The 13,251-nt window shown below is 38.9% G+C and overlaps 2 protein-coding genes across 10 annotated transcripts; one reads left to right on the top strand and one right to left on the bottom strand.

The window, feature by feature from the left end:
- The first annotated feature begins 602 nt into the window (after nucleotides 1–602).
- On the top strand, nucleotides 603–10,568 carry LOC143848170 (protein DETOXIFICATION 27-like). 9 transcript variants are annotated; one of them, XR_013235334.1, is made up of 9 exons: nucleotides 603–947; nucleotides 1,632–2,173; nucleotides 2,718–2,804; nucleotides 3,034–3,090; nucleotides 7,910–8,148; nucleotides 9,183–9,301; nucleotides 9,830–9,898; nucleotides 10,061–10,147; nucleotides 10,242–10,277. XR_013235334.1 is itself a non-coding variant. In XM_077357037.1 (9 exons), the coding sequence occupies exons 1-9, from the start codon at nucleotides 742–744 to the stop codon at nucleotides 10,287–10,289; spliced, it is 1,287 nt and encodes a 428-aa protein (XP_077213152.1). In that variant the 5' UTR covers nucleotides 632–741; the 3' UTR covers nucleotides 10,290–10,568. The 9 variants fall into 9 exon arrangements, 5 of the variants coding, with proteins under 5 accessions (XP_077213148.1, XP_077213152.1, XP_077213151.1 ...); XR_013235333.1 differs by having other exon boundaries at nucleotides 604–947; nucleotides 9,183–9,710; nucleotides 10,242–10,282; XM_077357037.1 differs by lacking the exon at nucleotides 9,830–9,898 and having other exon boundaries at nucleotides 632–762; nucleotides 861–947; nucleotides 10,242–10,568.
- Nucleotides 10,569–11,485: 917 nt separating this feature from the next.
- Nucleotides 11,486–13,251, bottom strand: LOC143848190 (putative clathrin assembly protein At4g40080). The gene has a single exon (XM_077357070.1). It carries the CDS (start codon nucleotides 13,167–13,169, stop codon nucleotides 12,132–12,134), a length of 1,038 nt encoding a protein of 345 aa, XP_077213185.1. The 5' UTR covers nucleotides 13,170–13,251; the 3' UTR covers nucleotides 11,486–12,131.

Below are 13,251 nucleotides of genomic sequence, written 5' to 3'. Positions count from 1 at the left end.
ATTAAAATATAAATTTGGAAATAAATCAAATCTACCAACCGGAAGACAATCATTTTTCACGTTTTGGCACAATTATTTGAGTGCGCCATGATCACCACCATGTGGCCCTATTGGTGTGCTCTTTCACCCTCTGTATCTTGTCATGCTTGGGGTACTTTGCTTTTGGGACTTTTTTTTTTTTTGTGTCCACATGGGTTTTTAGCTTGTTATGACGCCTCACCAACAACAATAAATTCACCTCCTTGACTTGTTCTTTGCCTTCCAAAACCTAAGGAGGGGGATTTTATCCGTCACATAGGCTGAAAATATCATTCCCCTAAATCATATGAAGGAAATGATTTTAGCACCCCACTCTTTTAGTCTTTTTATATGAAAAGCTTCTTGTCTTTTAGTTTTTAATTGGTGTTGCCTGAGCTTTTTGGGAAATATAAATAACATTTTGACAGCCCTTTAAACACTAAAAGACAAGAGGCTTTCGCTACATATTAAAAGAGTGGAGTGCTAAAATCATTTCCCATCTTATAATTGTTTGTAAATGGGCTTATCAATAGATTAATATCACTTCATAGCAAGGCATTATATGAGGCATTATTAGTGAAGTTCAACAAAGAGTGGACCAGAATCTCTCTCTCTCTCTCTCTCTCTCTCTCTCTCTCTCTCTCTCTCTCTCTCTCTCTCTCTGGCGTGCTGAGATGCAGATCGGAGAAGAGGAGGTGCCATTATTACTGAAGTCAGCTGTAGATGCAAAAGAGGGTAGCTCAAGTAAGAAAATCTGGGTTGAAATGAACAAGTTATGGCAGGTAGTGGGTCCTGCTGTTTTCATCCGCCTTGCAACTACTTCAATGTTTGTCATATCCCAGGCCTTTGCAGGTCACTTAGGTGATCTCCAGCTTGCTTCCTTCTCCATCGCCTACAATGTTGTACTAGGATTTTCCTTCGGCCTCATGGTACTCTCTCTCTCTCTCTCTCTCTCTCTCTCTCTCTCTCTCTCTATATATATATATATATATATATATATATATATATATATATATATATATATATATATGTATGTGTGTGTGTGTGTGAAACAACCAATTACACCGAGCGAAAAAAAACAACCAATTACTCCAAAAGCATAAGGTGTTAGAGTTCATATTATTTAATCGTTTATAATTCAACAACCTAAGACCTGCGCTCTATGCCATTCGAAACAGCCACTAATTCCAAAAGCTTACGCTGTAAGAGTTGGTATTATTTAATCATTTATAAGTCAACTACCAAGGCCTGCCCCGAGAGCACTCTGATACCATGTGAAACAACCAAATACTCCAAAGTTATAATTCAACAACCAAAGACCCTAGACCTGAGGCAATAGCTCTGATACCAAGTGAAACAACCAATTGCTCCAAATTAAGGCCCTGTTTGTTTTAGATTATGACAACCGATTGTGGAGTTCCCAATCGATTATTGGACAGAAAATTGCACTAAATTTGAGTCCAATAATTGGTTGGCGACTCCACAATCGGTTGTCATAATCTAAAACATACAGGCCTTAAGTTAGAAATGCTTTTATTTAACCATTTATAATTCAACACACAAATTTTGGTTTCTTTTCTATAAACTGAATATGGGAGGATTTTCTTGTTCAGTTAGGCATGGCTACTGCTCTAGAGACAGTATGTGGCCAAGCTTTCGGAGCGAAGAAATATCACATGTTGGGGGTCTACTTGCAGCGATCTTGGGTTGTCCTCTTGGCCGTTTCAATCTTACTCTTGCCGATATTCATCTTCGCAACCCCAATTCTCCTACTGACCGGCCAACCCCGAGACATCGCCGAACAAGCTGGAACACTCTCTATTTGGTTAATCCCTCTTCATTTCTCCTTTGGCTTCCAATTCTCTATCCAGAGGTTTCTACAATGCCAGCGGAAGAATATTATTACAGCTTATATTGCTGCAGGTGCTCTTACAATTCACATATTCTTGAATTGGGTCTTAATCTACCAGCTTGATCTTGGCATCAATGGCGCAACATTTGCATTGAATATCTCATGGTGGATGGTCCCGTTGGGTGGGTTCTCGTATATTGTTTTTGGAGGGTGTCCTCTCACATGGACTGGTTTCTCCATGGAAGCCTTCTCTGGTTTGTGGGAGTTTCTCAAACTGTCGGCAGCTTCTGGTGTCATGCTCTGGTCGGTCTCTCTCTCTCTCTCATTTTTTTTTTGGGGGGGAGGGGGGAAGAAGAAGTGATATATTCATCCTTTTTTTTACTTGGGAAAGATTCTCTAGTAGCACCCTCTAGTGTGTGAAACAACCATTTAGTCCAAAAAGCTAAAGCAGTTAGAGTTCTTTTTATTTTTAATCATTTATACTTCAACAACCCTTGTAGCCCCTCTTTTGGGTTGACAATACACATGGATTTTTAATATTAAGAAGTTGTTAGGTTTTGAACTCAAGACCTACCATGAGATAATAGCTCTGACACCATGTGAAACAACCAATTGCTCCAAAAGCTTAAGCTGTTTGAGTTGGCCTTATTTAATCATTTATAGTTCAATGTATTTATGACTACTCTTTTACATTACACAAGGGGGGTCTGCCAAAGTAAAAAGAGGCGTGAATATATCATTTCCATTTTATTTCTTCAAAAATTTTCTAATGGACTGGTTTTTGGAACAAAGGTAATTAAAGATATGATATGCTCAAGTGTTTGGTTCTTTTTGTTCTTTGATCTAGCTTGGAGTACTGGTATTACAGAATACTGATATTGTTGGGTGGGAAACTGAAGAACGCTACGGTCGCCATTAATGCACTTTCCGTCTGGTTAGCACCTTCTATTTTGATTTCTCATTTTAACATAAAAAGTTGTCTTGAAAAACCATTTTCCCAAGGTTTGGTAACACTTGCTTTTAATTAAAATTTATTTTCCAAGACATTAACAAACCTTCGAAAAATTATTTTGGATGAATTTCCCTTTTTCAGGTAAAACTTGTCATTAGCAAAGTATAAAGATGTGTACTACACTGACATTTTCTTTTCTATCTACTGGCAGCATGAGCATCAATGGATGGGAAATAATGATTCCATTTGCATTTCTGGCTGGGACCGGGTACGTTTCTGCTCAATTTCTATTTTCCTTTATCACAGGAAAAAGGAAAGGGTGATGATTTTTTCACCCCCCCCCCTTCCGGTACTTGCACACCCATTATAACGTGATTTTGACATAAAGCTGCCCACTTTTCACGTCAAATCAGGTAATAAGGGGGTGTGCACATAATGCAGGGGGGTAAAAATCATCTCCCAAAGGAAAATGATATACTCGCTTTTTTTAACTTGGAGCAGCACCAACCCGCCCCAAGGGAAAAAAAAATGGCGAATATATCACTTCCCCCCCAAAAAAATTTGGCATGTTTGGCAACTATAAAAAAAAAGGGAAGAATATATTCGCCCCTTTTGATTTGATTACCAGGGACAACTAGAGCCGGTGTATCAGTGACTAAAGTGGGGCTGATGTACTTGACGTCAGAAGAATTCAATGGGCCTAATTGCCACGTACGCTGGCGCTAGGGGTGGACATGGTTCCAGTTCAACCCGAAGAACCGAACTATTTGGTTCGGTTCGGTTCTAGGATTTGGTAGTTCAATTTCGGTTCTTGATTCCTGGAACCGTGAGAATGCGGTTTGGTTCTGGGTTTGGGATCCTGGAACCGAGAACCCAGTAGGATCATATCCTCCCCCAATCGGATAAAATCACCCCCCATATGGTTTTGTGAGAAAAAAATGTTTTAGACTTTACACTTACTGCTTGAGGATAAATTCACCCCCTTTAACGTTTTGCTTTGCCTTTAAAGTTTTAATCGTAAGTTATTAAAAATGAATAAAATCTCAACTGTTATGTGAAAAAATTATAAAATAAAGGTTGGGTAAACCCCGAACCGATCAAGTTCGGTTTTGGTTCGGTTCGGTTCTAAAGATATATGGTTCGGTTCTGGTTTCAAATTCTGGGAACCGATTGCATATGGTTCGGTTCTGGGTTTACCCTGGAGCCGAACCGAACCAATGTCCACCCCTAATTGGCGCTAGGTGTCCCTAGTAATCCAAAGGGGCTGATATATCACTTCCCTAAAAAAATATCGATCGTACGGAATATTGTGGGGCTAGTTGCGAGAGATGGGTGGAGAGAGAGACACCTAGGGTGGAGTGAGGCAACGGAGCCTGTGAAGGGCAGAACACTACCTTGCCTTTGATAAAAAAAAGTAAACTGGAGGGTGACCGTCTTCAACTTTGGAACAAGAATCCTTGACTCCCACAAGGAAGATAAAGAAAATCAAACTTAACTTCAAATTTCATTCAATGAAAAAGAAAACTGGTCTGATACATCTCTCATCCCATATTTATAAAGTTCCCAATCCTCTCCCAATTCCACTCAACCTCCTTTTATAATCTACCAAGGATTTGGATTCCTAATTTATCCATAACTCTTACTAAGTAATACCAATGCAAATAGAACTAAGAAAAAAAAGGGAGTGTCGGGAGCATGAAAAGCCCCTGGAGAAAATATTTTCCGTGATTGATGGTATTGATATGGTACGCCCACCATCCCTCCTGATTGAAGATCGAAATATCAACCGTGGATTTATAGTCTTTTGTGTAGAATATTATTCTTAAAGTTATCTCTCATGGACCAGATTTACACTTTACTTCATACACGTCTAAATATCCAATCCCTAGATTATCAAGTTTCTGTCTTTTATGGGCACTTTTGTAACTTTTGTAGCTTTTGAGGTGCCACCCACCGGCATGACAACTACTTTATTAACTTTGACAGCGATTTTTTATACGTGGAATCGGTTTCGGTATGCATTTCGGCCCTCACCGAAACCGAAATTTCGGCCTAAATCGGACACACCATTAAAAAAATAAAAACTAATATTTTCAAGTCACCTTGTAGAAACTCTCACTGTCCAAAGGTGAGAGTTTCTATGAGGTGACTTGAAAATATTATACGGGCGATGATATTTTCACTGCAGTACGGGTACTTCGCCCCTTGTCAAGGGCGGAGCCACGTATGTAATAAGGGGGGCGACTGCCCCCCATGAGTTGAAAAAAAAAACTAAATAAAGTACATGTTTTAAAAGTTTTGAAAAAGTTTTTCTATGCTTTTCTAGAAAACAACAGTTGAAAAGTAGCAAAATATAAAAATAAAGTAGGACAATGATACTTTTCGTGGATCATGAGATTGGTTAACTGCACGGGTATAAATTCTCCACTTTTGACCATTTCCTTTACCTTTGAAACTTAAAGGAAAACGTCAAGGACTCAAGGGGATGATTTTATCCATCAAGTGGGGAAATTGGGAAAATATGACTACCCTAAAATAAAGCCTAACTTGAAATTCACACTAAAAAAAATAGAGTTCTTTTTTCCTTTCTCTGGAAACTACTCGCCCCTCCCACTCCCATGGTCCCACCGTCCCAACTCGGCAACTCTCAAGCCGTTCGATTCAACTTCGCCCCTCTCACTCTCATCTAAGAAGTAAAGAAGAAGAATAAGGAGGAGGAGGCAAGGACATATTTTTTTTCCTTCTTTCTTTTATTTTTGTATTTCTGAAGACTAAACCATTTGATTGATGAGATTTGCCCTAGATATTTATGATAAAACCCTAGAAATTTACGGAATCGGATGGCAGATCAATGGATGACTGATAGTTTGATTACTTACATTGAAAATAATATATTTTGAAGCATAGATAATGAAACAGTCATGCATTGCTTTCAGAACATGATCGACTCATCGAGGACAACTGTAGTGAGTTTTTCATTAACAATGTAATTTTTTTTGGATTAAATATATTATCATATTTTGCCCCCCTTATGTATAAATCCTGGCTCCGCCACTGCCCCCTTGTAACGTGAATTGACGTCAAAAAGCTAGGGGTGCAACTCAGATCGGGTTGGCCTCAACCCGACCCGACCCGACCCGTGGAACCTATTTTTCCAACCTGAACCTGACCTGACCCAAGTTTTTAAGCTTCAAAAAAAAGTGAAAATTTATAAAAAAAAATGATGGGTTTCACTCGGGTCGGATTGGCGAACCCTCAACCTATGCCCGACCCAAACCCAACCTGAACCCGACCAGACCTTTTTTCAGGAGGGAGGGGGGAATATTATCGCCCAATTATACATGCAATTTTATTTTTAAGGACCTCTGGTAGTAAGCCCTTGGTTATGGAGTTTGCCAACACAATTGTGGTACTTGTATGTTTCACAAATATTGTATAATTTTGAACACTTTTCCTCACAATAATATCTCAACATACATTGATCCCTTACTTAAATTGTTGTTCTTGGAAAAAAAAACCGCAAAAGAATTATTACAGAATTATTACAGTCGAAACACACATTAAACTCAGTTTCCAATGTGAAAGCAGCCGGTAGTGTTTGTTTGACATTCTTCCATGATTCAAAAAAAAAAAAAAAAAAAAATCTTAAGCAGAATGTTACGTGTCTCGACTATAAAAATTAGTCAAAATTAAATTCATCAGTCACCTTAAGGCTATTTGATCTACTTTATGTGAGCATCATCTTCTTGACAGTTTTTAATGATCTATGCCAGAATCATATTGGTACTTCTAAGCTTTTCTACTACATAGATTTTGCCTAAATAGACACAGAATTGAGTAAATATAAGATTTCCATTCATAGAACTATAACAAATTCTCTTTATCTGCTCATATTCTAATTTGCTCTTAGGACATTGAAAGTGCCTGAATACATCGTCCTTCACTACAAGAACACTACAAGTGGATCAATTTATCAATGTTGAATATCTATAGGACTTTAAGACAATCTCAACAATTCTCACATCCCAATCAGGTGAACCTAAAATCTTGCCACATAGAGCGCTTAACCTAGATCCGTCATAACAAAATTTCTAAAGATAAAAATATCCCCAAACATAGTCAATCTGTCACTGGAAGAATTCATCCCCGTTGGACAGAAAGATTCCACTGAAAGGTATTTATCCTTACTTGTTCTTAATACAACATAGCCAAAATACTGCAAGAAAGTAACATATCATCAACACATAACACAAGAAAGATGATATTACTCTCACCGACCTTAAGATATATCTATTAATCTATAACAATTTTATTAAAACACAAAATTAGAGTATCCTCTATAAAACTTTATGTACAATTTTCGAGAAGCATGCTGTAAGACAAACGTTTTTTAGTCTATATACTATGTGCACCTTGCCTCAAAACCGGCTATGACATATAGAGAACCTCATACGACCTGCTACTTAAGAGAGCAGGCTTTTCAAAAGAATCTTTCTTAAATCATAAGAGAATTTTCTTATAGTCTATAGTCTCTTTTTGAGTGAAGCCTTTACACAATCAGTAATGCTTTATTTCTCTAAATTCCACCGGTGAAGTCTCTTTTGGTCTTACAAATCTATTTATAGTCAACTGGCCTTAATCCTGAGTCTCTAAATTTAGTCATTATTCCTTTCACACTCAGATAGATCATGTAGTCATCGAAAATTATTAACCTTCTCACTTAATGTGACCATAGAGACTACTTGATGGTCCTTACCCCCAAAGTGTTTACAATTATGTTAGCATCGGACTCAATGGATTCATAATTTTAAAGAGGCCCATCTTTTCATGTGGGGATATGATTTGCTTTTCTCACATGCTTCTCTCTCGTGTCTATCTATAATCTTGGCAGCAGACCTTCCCCCTCAGACGGCTCTGCCTAGTTTTTTTTTTTTTAATATAAATTAACTCGATTAATTGTTGAATTGATTCAACTCGGGTGAGTTTTGAGTAGTACTATCATTTTATGTTGGAAAAGTACAGCAACAATAGTAAGCTAATATAATTTTAATCACGCATCAATTGGGTCATTAATTGATGATTTACAGTGTTCGGGTTGCGAACGAGCTTGGAGCAGGCGATGGGAAAGCAGCAAAGTTTGCAACGATAGTATCCGTAGTGAACTCGATGGTGATAGGCCTCTTATTTTGGGCCCTGATCCTCGCCTTTCACGACAAATATGCTCTCATCTTCACCTCCAGCATCGCCGTCATCAATGCAGCTGACAAACTAGCATTCTTGCTGGCCTTCACAATCCTCCTCAATAGCATCCAACCAGTTCTTTCTGGTGAGTGATTTTAAATTTCTAAATCCACAAACACACACATTACTATCCGAATGTGTGGCCATACACGAATCACTGGCTTAAGACCCCTTTGGATGTCACAAAAATTAGTTCTTATTTGCAAATATGAGTATGGGACATTAAGGGGCCGTTTGGATTCACAGATTTTAAAATCTTGGATTTCCTCCAAATCGTAGTTGGGACACGAGAGAAGGAGGAGACCAGGCTGACCAACCATCGTTTTATGTTTTCTCGCCCTTCTTTCCGTTAGTGAGAGAGCAAGAGATCATCCCATCTTTCCAGGTTTTAGAAATCTCAGGATGTGGGAGAGATTTCTAAAACCTGAATTTCTTACTTAAAATCCAAGATTCTAAAGAGAAGTGAAGCAATCGGTCTCATTCTCTCTTCTCCCAGCTACGATTTTAAGAAAAACCAAGATTCAAAAATCAGCATATCCAAGCGGCCCCTAAGGGTTATTCGGAAGCCATTAATTCCATGATTCGAACTATAGTAAGCCCACTAAAAAACTAGTCAGGATTTGTACTCACTAACATTTTAAATGATATAAATATACTTTCAATATGTATATGAGAAAAGTATAGCTACACGTACGGGTAGCTAACTTAGCTACTCCGACGGCTTAAAATTCAGTGGGGCTCACATTGTTTCGGTGACGCACACCATGCATTTGATGGGCCCTCACATAGATAGTGGTGCCCAAAAAATCAGCTCCATAGGATCATCCCAACCCTACGATTTGTGGAGGCAAAAAATGGACATGTAAAAACCTTCACAAATCTGTCCATTTTTGCCTCCACAGTTTGAAGGGCCGGGATCATCCAATGGAGCTGATTTTTTGGGCACACCCTATCAATGTGAGGGCCTATCAAATGAATAGTTTGGATCACCCAAACAATATGAGCCCACTATATTTTAAGCTGTCGGAGTAGCTAAGTTAGCTACCATACATGTAGCTACACTTTTCTCTATGTACATATTATACAGCTGTTTTTTTTTTAACTAAAGCACAATTTCAGGTGTGGCCATCGGTTCTGGCTGGCAAGCATTTGTGGCATACGCGAACCTCGGATGTTACTACTTGATTGGTATCCCCCTCGGAGTTTTCTTGGGATGGGTCTTCAACTTCGGAATTCTGGTATGTTTTCCTCTATATATATATATATAAATTGGTTCACCAGGGATTAAGCCTTAGCTCAATGGTCAAGGTTTTGTTCTTAAACCTAGAGCTCGGATGTTCAAAAGTAAAATATAAAAAAAGCTCAGAAATTAGAGGTCGGATTTATTTTTGAAGGCTTTTGCACAAACCGGTTTGTGATAGGATTCACAATAATATGCCAAAAGTAACGACTTGAATGATATGTGGATCTAATGCCCAATTTAAAATTCCAAATTCGGTGTAAAAATAAATAAATTTGAAGGCTACTTAATTGTTCAATGATCCAAACCATTGGACTATTTTCCAAGGAAAAAATAGAACAGGAAAATGTACAAGTGGAGGCTACTTGCTCAATGGTCCAAGCCATTACTTTGAGGCTTTATTATAGGTAGGCTATTGAGCAAAATTAACCCTTATTGGATGATTCTAAATCTTCAATTTATGGCCACAAAATTTATGGGTGTGAAAACTAATTCTCAAAATCTGACAAGATGACTCCAAACTAAGACTAGGCCATCGCTGTGTTAATTCATGCCAAGTTCTACCTAGTTCTACGAGACTGGCCACTATGATATGGCAAGTAGTTTTTTATCCAAGAACTTAACACCCTTTTTTTTTTTTTTTTTGCAACTTTACTCCTACTCTAAAATTTTCATCTGATTGTGTTGCGAGTTGCAACTTGGTTAAAGGAAAAGACCATATCTCCATCTAAATGGTAGGGATTGTATACATTGACAGGGTATATGGGCTGGAATGATCGGTGGGACTGCTGTTCAGACCTTGATTTTGTCTTTCGCCACAATCCGGTGTGATTGGGATAAGGAGGTAATTTGACATAATACACACATATATTCGCTTGGGCCTTTAATACTAGCTTACTCCTTTTTTTTTAATGAGTTTCTCTTGCGGGGTTTTGCAGGCCTTGAAAGCCAATGCTCGTATGAACAAAGTGGTTGTTTCTAATTAACGAGAAAAGGAATCCGGCCTTCATCAGCTCTCCTGCACCAATTTATAGCCTTTTCACACACTACATGCATTAGATATGTGAATTGTATTTGTGAAACAACCAGTTACTCCAAAAACTTAAGCTGTTAGGCGTTAAATCTAACGCTATTAACAAAGTACCGTGTGCCACCACTTAATAGGATGATCCAAACGTAACCATTTTTCTGATTATTTTTTACTTTAAACTTGTATTAGATTTTGAATAGATTTTTTTGGTGGAATTTTTATAATTCTCCTTCAATGCCTTGTCCAGGCTTAAGATCATCCAATCACGATCAAATCAAAGGCAATGTGCAATATCAGTTGTGGTCCATGAGATCAAGAGCAAGGTTTTAATTTTCGATTTCGGCCGAAATTTCGGTGTTTCCAGAAACCAAAATTTCGGTAGAAATTGGGTACAGGCTCACAAAATAGTGTTTTTTCCAACCGAAATTTCGGCCGAAATTTGGTAAAGTAATAAAATAATAAAAATTAAGCTTTTATTTGGACCAAAATTTTGTAATTTCGGAAATTTTGGTTTCGTACCCTTTTCATGTCGGTCCCGACTGAAATCCGAAATTTCAGTCGAAATTTAAAACCATGATCAAGAGTACCATAACCACGTCTTTCTTCCTAGTTTTGCTCTAGAAAATATATTCCCAATTCAAGGTTAGAAAATATATAAATCAGCCTTTCGCTTTTTTTTGTGAAGGGCCGAGATTAAAATAATTACTTGTTGATTTCGGTGGACAAAACAAATCGAGAAGGAAAGTCTCGTTTTTTTCTCAATCCTTTTCACGAAGTAAGCAGCCGCCATTTATGACATTACTACGAAGTGGATAAACTTGTCCCAAAATATTAATATTGGTTTTTGCGTCATTTTCCAAAGGTTTCGTGGAGGCCACTTGTTTAATGACTCAGAATCGTTCATTCATTAGGCTCCTCCAGCAATATCTTCATGTTTTAATGACCATAGGTATGCAAGATGGACGGTTCTCATGCACAAAATGACCACGAATCTACGATTGAGAATCTCCGCAAAAATGGAAGGCTAGGATTGCCAGGCAGGTGATTTTGATACATGATCTATCCAGACCAACAAATGAATGGTCTTGATCAGTTGATCACTAACCTCATGGGGCCCTGCCACAATATAATTCCTCAGTAAAGATAAATAAATACAACCAAGAGATCACTACATTCGAAAGAAATAGCATACAATAGCTGAAGAAAAACAAACCAAAGAGATCTGTACAAGAAATTTATATACGGGAAGTGAGATTATCCCCAGCCGTTTTTACACTAGAAGTTGGGTGGCCCGGGGAAGAAAAGGGGGCGAATAAATCATTTTCCTTGATACGTATCTAACATCAGCCCATCGCCGGTAAACAGCCTCTATAAAAACTTGTCTTTTAAATATTCTTGTCTCATCCCTATCTTCCTTCAGGCCTTCGATTATCCCCAGCCTTTCCAAGAAATTTAAAAAGATGGGATTTGCTAGGCAATTTTGCATAAAGCCAGCTCAATTTTGCAGGACAGAACAGCAGCATCAGATGAATTAAATGAATAAGACAAAATCTGCTACAAAGCAAGACTGCGTGGGTGTTCTCTACTGCTAAAGTGACCCGCGAAATGGCTTTCCGCAAAATTGCCTAGAAAATTCCAATAAAGACAAGCTCATCAATACTTAGAAAGTCTTCAATGCTGTGATTGCTAAGCTTAGACAAAAAGGCCAACCAACTCAACATCTACCAGACTACCACCATCAGCCCCATGAAAAAACTGGGTGCAATTACCATTTTGCATCCCTCAATCCAAACCCAAGTCAACTCACCAATGACATCACAGCCCCACCGAATCGTCCTGACGAGAACCGGACCGAGTTATCCGATCTCACGACTCGGTCACCGAGTCGATCCGACTCGCTTTCTCTCCGGCTCCTAGCCACTCTCCTCCCGTCCTCCTTCGTCACAATCCCAACTCTTTCCTTTATCTCCATAACCAAACCCAACAAATCTTCTTTTCCTCCCTCTTTGGTTTTCTCATCTAATGAAAACAAAAGCAACCTCTCTTTACAACTCTCCAACCTCCTCAAAACACAAACCAACTCAATAGACTCACCAAAACTCAAACAACCCAATCTCTCCCTCATCTCCTTAACTCTAACCAAAATCTCCATCTGGGTCGCCACGCCATCCTCCGCCACCAATCTCACCACCTCTCCCACCACACGATTCTCTCCCACTTGTGGCGCTCTCCCAATCTCTTCCACACACCCCACCAAAGCTTCAACTTCCTTTAAAAGATCTTTATTAGTAAGAGAAGATACCTTCTCTTGTAAGCAAAAAGGGGCTGAATTAGAGAGAAAGAACCCCAAAATTCTTGAAGTAAATAAGAGCTGTTCAAGAAATCTAGCATACCATCGGACCCATGATGAGAGATACCAAGATTCCGGGCCGGAGTTATCCCGGAAGTTTGAGAGATTAAGGTAATTTCTACCGCCAGAGGAGGGGTAGATGGAGAGCTGATCTTGAAGGATGAAGGTGCCACGTGTGATGATCGTGTGGACTATGATGAGGCATTTGAGAGCAACAGATGAGTTGTGGGTTTTGTGGAGGCGATCCATGAGGGATTTTACGAGGGAAGAGGCTGTTATTCGAGAGCTATGGCCGAAGGAGAGGAGGGTGGTTAAGTGGGTCTCGTTTGGAGGGGTTGAGGGTTCGTGAGTTGTGGCACGGAGAACTGCTAAGTCTGGAGATGAGGTTGAGAGAGAGTTGGTTTTTGAGAGGAGGGAGGCTTTGCTTACAGAAGCTTTGTCTTTGAGAAAGCCTAAGAGGTGCTGGATGTTTGATTTTCGACCCATCGAGAGAGATAGAGGGAGGGAGAGAGTTGGAGGTCAGTTTTTAAGAGAAAAATCTAAAGACGATTTATAATTTATAAATTGG

Source organism: Tasmannia lanceolata, unplaced genomic scaffold (assembly GCF_043159265.1).
Source record: "Tasmannia lanceolata isolate RefF3 unplaced genomic scaffold, GAP_Taslan_0.1 ptg000016l, whole genome shotgun sequence".
NCBI classification, from domain to species: Eukaryota; Viridiplantae; Streptophyta; class Magnoliopsida; order Canellales; family Winteraceae; genus Tasmannia; species Tasmannia lanceolata.
The sequence above is the reverse complement of the archived record's forward strand: the minus strand, read 5'-3'. Positions and strand labels throughout refer to the sequence as shown.

Excerpts from the sequence above, each read along its gene's own strand:
- LOC143848190 (XM_077357070.1), bottom strand. The coding sequence starts at position 13,169 with ATGGGTCGAAAATCAAACATCCAGCACCTCTTAGGCTTTCTCAAAGAC.
- LOC143848170 (XM_077357033.1), top strand. The coding sequence starts at position 693 with ATGCAGATCGGAGAAGAGGAGGTGCCATTATTACTGAAGTCAGCTGTA. Across the intron at positions 948-1,631 it reads GATTTTCCTTCGGCCTCATG|TTAGGCATGGCTACTGCTCT; the intron begins GTACTCTCTCTC and ends TTTCTTGTTCAG. Across the intron at positions 2,174-2,717 it reads GCTTCTGGTGTCATGCTCTG|CTTGGAGTACTGGTATTACA; the intron begins GTCGGTCTCTCT and ends TCTTTGATCTAG.